The sequence below is a fragment of the Triticum dicoccoides genome, chromosome 2B (genome assembly GCF_002162155.2).
Source record: "Triticum dicoccoides isolate Atlit2015 ecotype Zavitan chromosome 2B, WEW_v2.0, whole genome shotgun sequence".
Lineage (NCBI taxonomy): Eukaryota > Viridiplantae > Streptophyta > Magnoliopsida > Poales > Poaceae > Triticum > Triticum dicoccoides.
Window position 1 is genome coordinate 584861953 of NC_041383.1, and position 9722 is coordinate 584871674.

At 47.3% G+C, this 9722-nt stretch overlaps 2 protein-coding genes across 2 annotated transcripts; one reads left to right on the forward strand and one right to left on the reverse strand.

Moving 5' to 3' along the window:
* The first annotated feature begins 460 nt into the window (after positions 1-460).
* On the forward strand, positions 461-4377 carry LOC119365017 (disease resistance protein RPS2-like). Its single transcript, XM_037630594.1, has 2 exons — positions 461-1120; positions 1995-4377. Exons 1-2 carry the CDS (start codon positions 491-493, stop codon positions 4122-4124), a joined length of 2760 nt encoding a protein of 919 aa, XP_037486491.1. The 5' UTR covers positions 461-490; the 3' UTR covers positions 4125-4377.
* A 980-nt stretch (positions 4378-5357) lies between these two features.
* LOC119365018 (protein disulfide isomerase pTAC5, chloroplastic-like) lies at positions 5358-7685 on the reverse strand. The gene is made up of 6 exons (XM_037630595.1): positions 7049-7685; positions 6597-6692; positions 6398-6487; positions 6054-6282; positions 5857-5894; positions 5358-5754 (listed from the first exon to the last, which is right to left on the reverse strand). Exons 1-6 carry the CDS (start codon positions 7625-7627, stop codon positions 5653-5655), a joined length of 1134 nt encoding a protein of 377 aa, XP_037486492.1. The 5' UTR covers positions 7628-7685; the 3' UTR covers positions 5358-5652.
* Between the last annotated feature and the right edge of the window lie 2037 nt (positions 7686-9722).

Consider the following 9722-nt stretch of genomic DNA (forward strand, 5'->3'; position numbering starts at 1 on the left):
AGCCCCGCGGGTGGAGAAGCCAAGGTAAACTCCCCGGACGGGCGCTCCCTAGCTCGGCGCCGCACGCAATGTGTTCGACGGATTGACTCTTCCACACGCAGTTTCACCGCGAACGCAGCCGTTGCTTCGCTTGCCATCGCGGCGCTCCTCTTCCCGAAACAACGAGGAAACAGGACCGCGGGGAGTGGTTTTCGTCCCCCGCACTCGGTTTCGGCTGGAAGAGTATGCCATCCACAAGTTCCCTTCTCGAAGGATGACTTCTTCGTGCCTCCCACTACCCAGCTGCGCGTGGACATTTTCTCCAGACATGCCAGTCGCCATCGGCAGAACCTTCGCCGTACATTCTCGACGTGCTGCCCGGTTTGACCAGGGGACCGCGTGGCGTCTCGCCGTTGCATTGGGTTGTTCTTTATAAGCTTTACCTTTTCCCCGCTATTGGCATCTTCCATGCCTACCCCGCCTGGCTGCCACTTGAAAACCGTTGATCCCAATGGCTGACGCGATCAGCGCTGCCGGTTCTTGCCTGCAGCCCCTCTGCGAATGCTTGGATGGAACAGGCATGCTGGACGCGGCGGCCCGGGAGGTCGCCTCGTTCCTTCACCTCAAATCCAACTGGGCCGATCTCGACAAGGCCAAGAAACTACTGCTGGCTGTCGAGACGACGGTGAGGGCGAGAGTCACCGCAGAGGTGGACAAGCTGAACATCTGTGACCCTCAGGTGCAGGTCTGGCTGAGGCGTGTCGAAGAGCTACAGCTGGATGCCATCGATGAGGACTACAGCCAGTTGAGGAAGTATTCTTGCCTCGGCCAGTGCACCATCCATGCTCACCGGCGTGCATCGATCGGCAGGCGTGTTCTTGAGGCTCTAGATGAGGCAAATAAACTTATTGAAGAAGGGAGGCGGTTCAAGAAATTTGGATTCAAGCCCCTTCCCAAGATTGTTGATCCATTGCCTCAGATCAAGACGTTTGGTTTGGAGACCATGCTGAGTCAGCTTCATGATCTGTTTGAGAAGGGCGACTCGAACATAATTGGTGTGTGGGGTCAAGGAGGTGTTGGCAAGACGACGCTTCTACATGTTTTCAACAATGATCTTGAAAAGAAGGCCCATGATTATCAGGTATGTTGCTTTCTCCAAGACTGCAATTTATTCCATGGAGCACATGTGTAGCTGTACATTAATATTGCTATTTAACTTAAGAGAATACTTATCTCAGTGACCATGCTTATATTTGTAACAATAATAAAAGGGCAGCCCGGTGCACGTAGCTCCCTCTTGGGTCCGGGGAAGGGTCCGGCCGCTTTGGGTCTATAGTACGCAGCCTTTCCCTACATTTCTGCAAGAGGCTGTTTCCAGGACTCGAACCCGTGACCTCATGTTCACAAGGCAGCAGCTTTACCGCTGTGCCAAGGCTTCGCTTCTTATATTTGTAACGATACTGAAAGAAATTTTATGTATAAGCAGAAAAGAGAAAATATGTGCAGCCATGCATTTTAGAGAAGGCAGCAAGTTTCATTGTAGACAGCTACACAGTGCACTGAAGTAGTTAAGTCTGAAATAATGTTGATGTTCTTGTACAGGCAAAATTTGACATGGTCTTCACACGGAGAGACACTTACCGTTCAGCATGAGAATTTGACTAGTTTGTAGATATTATAGGTGCACATTAACCAATAGACATGGGCATGAAAAATGCATTGTTATTTGATGCAATTAGTGTGTGTCATTTGTTGTTTTCCACAAGATCCTTAGAAGGTTGTTCTTTTAAGCATATTTTATGTAAACCAAGTAAATGTGCATAAAATGCAGCTACATAAATTGGTATTGTTGCCTTTTTGTGTAAAAAAAATTGACACATGCATCTCTTTTTTGGCACATCTTTGCTTGACTCTTGTCTCGTCGTTTCTACTTTTCAGTTATATTTCTATTCATATTTAAAGTTACCTTCTAGCTATAATTCATGTTCTCATTTTCCTTAATTTGCTTGTGCCAGGTTGTTATCTTTATTGAAGTATCCAATTCAGAGGCGCTGAATACAGTGGAGATACAACAGACTATCTCTGAAAGGCTCAACTTGCCATGGAATGATGCAGAGCCAATTGCCAAACGGGCCAGATTCTTGATAAAGGCACTTGGTAGGAAAAGATTTGTAATCCTGCTTGATGATGTAAGGAAGAAATTCTGTCTGGAGGACGTTGGTATCCCAACTCCAGATATCAACAGTCAGAGCAAGCTGATCCTCACATCACGTTACCGAGAAGTATGCTTCCAGATGAATGCACAAAGAAGCTTGATTGAGATGCAGATTTTGGGTAATGATGCTTCATGGGAACTCTTCTTGAGCAAGCTGAGCACGGAAACTAGTGCAGCAGTTGAACCGCTTGGTTCCCAGAGTGCTACTAGAGAGCACGCTATGAAAATAGCCCAAAGTTGTGGAGGCCTACCACTTGCACTCAATGTCATTGGGACTGCTGTGGCAGGCTTGGAAGAGGGAGAGTGGCAATCAGCTGCGGATGCAATTGCTACCAATATGGACAATATTGATGGCGTGGATGAAATGTTTGGTCGGTTAAAGTACAGCTTCGACAGGCTCACACCCACTCAACAACAGTGTTTCCTATACTGCACACTTTTTCCAGAATATGGATCTATTAGTAAAGAGCAACTTATTGGTTACTGGTTAGCTGAAGGTTTGCTATTAAATGATTCTGAAAAGGGTTATCAGATAATCCGCAGTCTTGTTTCAGCTTGCTTGTTGCAGGTCAGTGGCTCAATGTCTTCAAAGGTAAAAATGCACCATGTAATTAGGCAACTGGGGCTATGGTTGGTCAACAAGTCAGATACAAAGTTTCTTGTTCAACCAGGGATGGCCTTGGATAATGCTCCATCAGCTGGAGAATGGAATGAAGCTACAAGGATCTCCATCATGTCTAATAACATCACCGAGCTTTCTTTCTCACCAAAGTGCAAAAATGTCACCACTCTGTTGATGCAGAACAACCCAAATTTGAACAAGATGAGCTATGGATTTTTCAGAACTATGTCATCCTTGAAAGTTCTGGATCTTTCTCATACTGCAATAACATCACTTCCAGAATGTGATGCATTGGTTGCATTGGAGCATCTGAATTTGTCTCACACACACATTATGAGATTACCTGAGCGCCTATGGTTACTGAAAGAGTTGAGGCATTTGGATCTGAGTGTGACTGTTGCACTTGAAGATACCATGAACAACTGCTCAAAGTTGCACAAGTTGAAAGTGCTCAATCTCTTCCGCAGCCACTACGGTATCCGTGATGTTGACAACCTGAATCTGGATTCTCTGAAGGAACTACTGTTCCTTGGAATCACTATTTATGCAGAGGATGTGCTAAAGAAATTGAACATGCCTCGTCCTTTGGCAAAGTCAACACATCGCTTAAACTTGAAGTATTGTGCAGATATGCAATCAATCAAAATCTCTGACCTCAGCCACATGGAGCACCTTGAGGAGCTGTATATTGAATCATGCTATGACCTGAACACAGTGGTTGCTGATGCTGAGCTTACAACTTCACAGTTGCAGTTCCTGACCCTGTCAGTTCTTCCCTCGTTGGAAAGTGTCCTTATTGCACCAATGTCCCATAATTTTCAGTACATCCGCAAATTGATCATTTCACACTGCCCCAAGTTGTCGAACATCACATGGGTCCGAAGGCTTCAGCTTCTTGAGAGGCTTGTCATATCTCATTGTGATGGGGTGCTCGAAATTGTTGAAGATGAGGAGCAGTATGGAGAACAAATGAAAATGCAGGATCATGCTTCAGATGAACAAGAAGATCATGCTATGGTAGAAACTTCACGGAATGACACAGGGCAGAGTGACTTTCCAAAGTTGAGATTGATCGTATTGACGGGACTTAAGAAGCTGAGAAGTATTTGTAAACCAAGAGAATTCCCATGCCTTGAGACCCTTCGGGTGGAGGATTGCCCAAATCTGAGAAGCATCCCGCTAAGCTGCACGCATAACTATGGGAAACTGAAGCAGATATGTGGTTCAGTTGAATGGTGGGAGAAACTGCAGTGGGAAAATAGGGAGGAGGTGGCATGTCTGGACAGCAAGTACTTCATTCCCATCTGACAGAAACCCAATTTCAATGGCTTTTGTATGGCATGCAGGTGGCTTAGTTTTGTCTTCAGTCTTCACACAAATAAGAGGTCTCCTCTTAAATTGTTTAAAATTTGTATATGTGACGGCGTAGCTTCTATACATTGTTAGAACTACATTCGTGTATATGGTATACTCTGCAATATGCTGATATTGCATTCATGTAATACGATTTGTTTATTTAAATCACAGTCAATAAGGGTCTGTGACCTTGTGTCTTATCACTTGTGCAATCTCTTCGTAAACAAGTTTCAGGGTCATTATTAACCCAGTTACATAGGATCATTACCCTTCTCAAGATTTGAGCCAAACCTTAGACCTGGCATGAACATCAAGCATATGGCATGGGATGCACCACTTTGTTACAATATAGGGATTGACTGATTTGATGAGATCAGGCGAATTGTTTCGCTGGTTGGATTATATTTGAAGTAACAAATGGCTTCAACATTTCTAGTTTACAGAGGTACCTTTTGTAGATTCTTTTTCTCGATAATTTATTTTGTACTTTGCCTATGAGCCCTTCATTGCCCACAGCATTCAGAATCTAAGATGGCATTTTAAGTGCATCCGAAACTGAAAGGGAAAGGCATTTGGATTGGAAAATGATCTTAGTTCCAGTTGCAGGGTAGGCACTACAATGGGCCTCCTATTTCTTATTTGGTAGGGAATTCTCCCTGCCTCTTGTTAGAACAAGGTATTGCCGTTGTCCCAAATTCTGTTCCTTCTCTTCTTTAATGTCAGACGGATTATACATTTTTACCTAGTATAGTCAAACAATGTACTATTTCAAAAAGGAAATTCAAAAGAACATTTGTGAGAAGCAGCCAGCGTTTTTCTTTAGCAGTAATATCTTGGTTAACTCCATCGATATGTTGTATGTTTTATCTCCTGTTACTGGAATTGTCATCAGGAAATCAGCATCTGTTCTCAGTAGCTTTCTCATTGTTGGTCATACTTTGCAGGCATTGTTCATCCTTCTGCCAGCAGCAAAGGAGAAGGAAGGATTACAGGTTTGCCAAGTGCCACATTTCAAAAATTCAATTCGACAAGGTAGAACTACGTTCACTCTCAATCCCTCGTGCTAGCAACTTGCTGACCTGTACAAGCATAGCAGCTAGTATGTTTAATGCATGCTTCCCGTGTAAACTGCAGTCCACCATAGTCCACCATAGTCTTGCAGAAGATCACATACTCACTGACAGATATAAATACGTTTTCCTGTAAATATTATGAATGGTGAAAATATTTGAATGCATGCCAATTTTACAAGCTTGATTGACAAAGCAACCGCTTCCTTCGTTATTTTCCCCATCTTCTATTGTACATAATAAGTAGGAGTATTACCTAGCCTCTATGCATCTGTTTTCTGTGGTGTAGGATGACAATGTGATTATATATTTCAAAAATACCGCAACAAAAGTGGAATAGTTAGTTAACATCTATATAAGCTGCTATAGATGTTCAACTAAGGCTGAATGTTGCTCATAAGTCCTTTGCTTTAACTGTGCACTGTTTTAATCCCTTGACAAACATCACATATAGTGTAGCCAAGGCCTTCACAGTATGGGCACTTTGTGTCTTCGCCAACCCACTCCAAGAACTGCATTTTTTAAAAGTTAACGATTATATGCATGTTAGAGAAGAAAAAAACAAGGTTCAATTAATAACATGGTGCGCTTCTGCAACCAGAACTCCAGCGTACCTGTGGTTCAATGTTGGGCTCACCTGTTCCATCACATTCTGCAGGAATGAAGAAGGATCACATCAATAGTCACAACATCGCAGAAGATTAACAGTAATAGCACATAACTCAAGCCAATGGCAGTGGCTTATGGTACACCGGAGGCTGGGATTTCCTAGATACCAGTGTAGAGGATAAGCAGCAGTGACTTCAGTTACCTAGGCACAGGAGGCGGCCTTCGCCTCGGCAGGTGATGCACTGCTTTGTCGACGCGGCAGTAGAACCGCTGATCGGCTTATCCTTCTTGGTTAGCCTGGATGGATCTTCCCACCGGTTCTCGCCGAGAAGGTACACTCTGTGTTTGTTGTAGTCAATTTTTTCCACCACAGGTTGCTGAACCTCTGCGGTTTCTGTTATAGGAGGAACAAGTGCTCCGTTTACGCCTTCCTGCAAGTAAAACAAAAGTATAATCTCAGATTTGTGCATCAGGATGTCACTGCGACGCCATGGCCACATCACTGAAATACTGACTGTGGCTTGGAGTTGGAGTTTCTAAGCTTGCCTTTTTGAGATCGTCCTCGGTCCGTCCTGTGAATAGCATCTCGAGTAGCTCCGATGTCATCAGCCCATCCTCTGTAGTACCTATCGATGCCTGCAAACAGGAAGCGCAATGTAGTTATACGTAAGTACATGTTTATACTGGTTTAGCAGTTAGCACAGCCGTATCGGCGAATGTATGATGCGGCGGGCATTATACTGACCTGCCATGTCTTGACGGCTCGTTCGGTGCCGGTTGAGAAGCTGGAGAACTCCGTGTCCTCTTCGCCCGAGTAGAAACCGAGCTTTTCCAAGGCTTCCTGCATGATGTACGGTACGATTGGATTTATACACCAGTCATTGTAACAGCTATATCTTTGGAGTTTGGAGTGCACTGACATGCTAACGGCTTAACTAGAAAGTTCAGGCCCACAAAATACAAATCGCCACTGATTCGCGCCGTAAGTGCATTAATTAATTCATGGCCACGTTCTTGACAGTGTAGTGTAGAGCAACAGCAGATTGCAGAACTTGCAGTGAGTATATCTAGCTAGAAAGAAACAGAGCATCTCTGTAGTGTCTCGAACCGCTGTCATGTTCGGCCCAAGCCCAACAACAGGTCATGCATGGCGAATCCTAGCCAAAACGAGAGGTGCGCGACCGCGGCTACGCTCACCTGCATCGCCCGCACTTCCTCTCCTTCGCTCCCTACCCTCAGCGCCCGCTTCTTGCCGCTGCCGGCCCCAGCCTTCGGTTTCGGCTTCGCCTTGGCCTTCTCCTCGACCACCACCACCTCCTTCCTCACCTCGACCTCCTCCACCGGCTCCGGCACGGGCGGCGGAGGTGGCGCCACGCGTGCCGCAGGCGCGGGCGGAGGCGGAGGCGGAGCAACGCGCGCAACCGGTGCGGGGGGAGGCGGAGGCGGAGCGACGCGCGCAGCCGCCGGTGCGGGAGGAGGCACGGGCGCGGCAGCAGGCTCGAGCGCGCGGAGGCGCAGACGGAGCGCCGTGATCTCGGAGAGGAGGGCCTCGCGCTCGGCACGCCAGCGCGACTCCTCGCGGAGCCACCGCTGCTCCTCCCGCAGCCAGCGCTGCTCCTCGCGGAGCCACCGCGTTTCCTCGCGCTCCTCCCACGACGAGGAGGAGGAGGAGGCGGCCGACCGGACGAGGTGGAGGACGGCGCGGCGCGGGCAGGGCCTGAGGCGCGGGCGGTGGAAGGAGGACACGGACGGGAAGGCGGGGGTGGTGATGATCATGGCGTGGAGCTCGGCGAGGAGATTGGCAGTGGCCTCTGGCCAGTGGCCAGTGGATATCTCTCGGCTTCAGCCGTTGATATTTCGGACGGGGCGGTACGGTTGGCGCCGGCGGCCCGATTTGTGAGCATTTGCCCAATGGCCTGTAATAAGATGACTGGGCCTACACGGTAGCTGAAGCAGGCCCATGAGCCGGAGGCTATGAGCAAAGCACCCCTTTTTCTTGTTTGCCTCAAAAAATAAAACTTGTTTTTCTTTTTTTAGAACACTTGTTTTTCTTCTTCTTTCTGTTTACTCTTTGGCTAGCAAAGTGCCCATGTCATGCAACCAGTGGCGGAGCGTAGTGGGGACAATTTCGGCCCTCCCCTCATAAGTGGAAATTTTGCCAAATATGCTTATTTTTCTGCTAATCACTCTACTAATCCTACGCTCCGCCACTGCTTGCAATAGATATAAAATAGATTAATACATATTTCACAAACTTGAAAATGCACCATTTACTAGTAATGTGCCCGTGCATTGCAACGGATCCAAAGCAGAATAGTATTTGTTCACAAACAAAGGGTTTTCTGCAAATTGGAGCAGAGAAGTGGGTTATTGTTAAAAAATGCCACAACTTACCTCACAACCGTTAGATGCAGATCTAATGGTCAGAAATGACGGATGCCAGACGCACTATCAACGCCAACTAAATTATTTATAGAAGTAGAGATAGTATTTATCTTTAAAATATGATAGCTTTGACCCAATAGACGAATGGCTGTGGTCTTTATGCAAAAATATCGTAGCCTGTTACCTCACTTGCATATGCAGACCAGACGATCAAAAATATCGGATGATAGACACGCTATCATCACTAGTTGAGTTTCGAGTAGAGATGTGTTAGCTACACACTCTGTCTACATTTACGTATCTTGTTTCTCTTGCTCTCCCTCAGTCCCTCTACATCTGTCCATTTTCTTTCACTTATCTTCTCCCCCAACCGGGTCCGGGTATCCCCATTTCCATTACTTGCTCAAAGGAAATAACAGTATTTTCAATTAGTTACAATCACACCAACACACCAGCAGCGAAGGAGAAGAAAGGAAAGAGAGAGCGAGTTGGAGCATTATACCGAAAAAGGCTTTCGCCCCGCTTTATAAATAAAGCAAACCGCTAGAGAGCACACATACAGAGTCAAGTCCACACACACGCACATATCCAGGTCTCACAAACAAGTACATAGGTTCTGCTGAGAGCACAGCTCAACAAGCCCAGAAAAGAAAAAACAAACAGAACACGCCGGACGAAGAAATCGCCTAGTCTGGCTCCGGTGGTGGCGGCGGGGGCGGCGACGACAGGCGGACGGCCATCGATCGGAGGTCGATAATGAAGGCGGAGATGGCGTCGCGGCGCCGGGGGTGGCTAAGCGGCCGCCAAAGCTGCAAGAAATCCGAGAGTTTGAAAAGAGCGTCAGTAGACCGGCGAAGAGGCGTGTGCTGAATCACTAGCTTATTGCGGACAGTCCAGAGGGTCCAGGCGAGGACCCCAATCTTAAGCCACCTAATATGGCGAGAGGTCGCGGGGGACATCTGGAGTTCGGCAAATAAGTCCGGGAAGTTGGTGTGACACCAATCTCCACCAACCGCCTCGCGAAAACAGCTCCAGAGGAACTGGGTGGAGACGCACGAGAAGAAAATGTGGTTCAAGTCTTCGAGAACCCCACAGAGCGGGCAAATGCCAGTACCCGGGCCATTTCGCTTACGCACCTCAACCCCTGACGGGATCCGACCGTGAATCCATTGCCACATGAAGATACGGATCTTCAGTGGCAGGCGGATGGACCATATCATCGATAGGGGGAGGGGGCGGCGGATGGGGCGATGGCCGTGTACAGTGACTTGGTGGAGAATTGACCCGAAGGCTCAAGGCGCCGTCGCACCAGGTCAGGGCCGCCATCCACCAACGATTCGTGGAGAGCAACACAGTCAACACAGCCATCGCACCAGTTGGAGCATTATAAGAAACCCATCACAAATGGTCGGTCGTGTGCCTCTCACGGAAGGCAGGACATTATCAACAGCGTACTTCTACAAGCTTCTGAGCTTCTGAGGTAAAG

Coding starts and splice junctions, on each gene's coding strand:
- LOC119365017 (XM_037630594.1), top strand. CDS start 491: ATGGCTGACGCGATCAGCGCTGCCGGTTCTTGCCTGCAGCCCCTCTGC. Junction 1,121..1,994: donor AGAAGGCCCATGATTATCAG/GTATGTTGCTTT, acceptor TGCTTGTGCCAG/GTTGTTATCTTTATTGAAGT.
- LOC119365018 (XM_037630595.1), bottom strand. CDS start 7,627: ATGATCATCACCACCCCCGCCTTCCCGTCCGTGTCCTCCTTCCACCGC. Junction 6,283..6,397: donor CCGAGGACGATCTCAAAAAG/GCAAGCTTAGAA, acceptor TTTTACTTGCAG/GAAGGCGTAAACGGAGCACT. Junction 5,895..6,053: donor AGGCCGCCTCCTGTGCCTAG/GTAACTGAAGTC, acceptor TCATTCCTGCAG/AATGTGATGGAACAGGTGAG.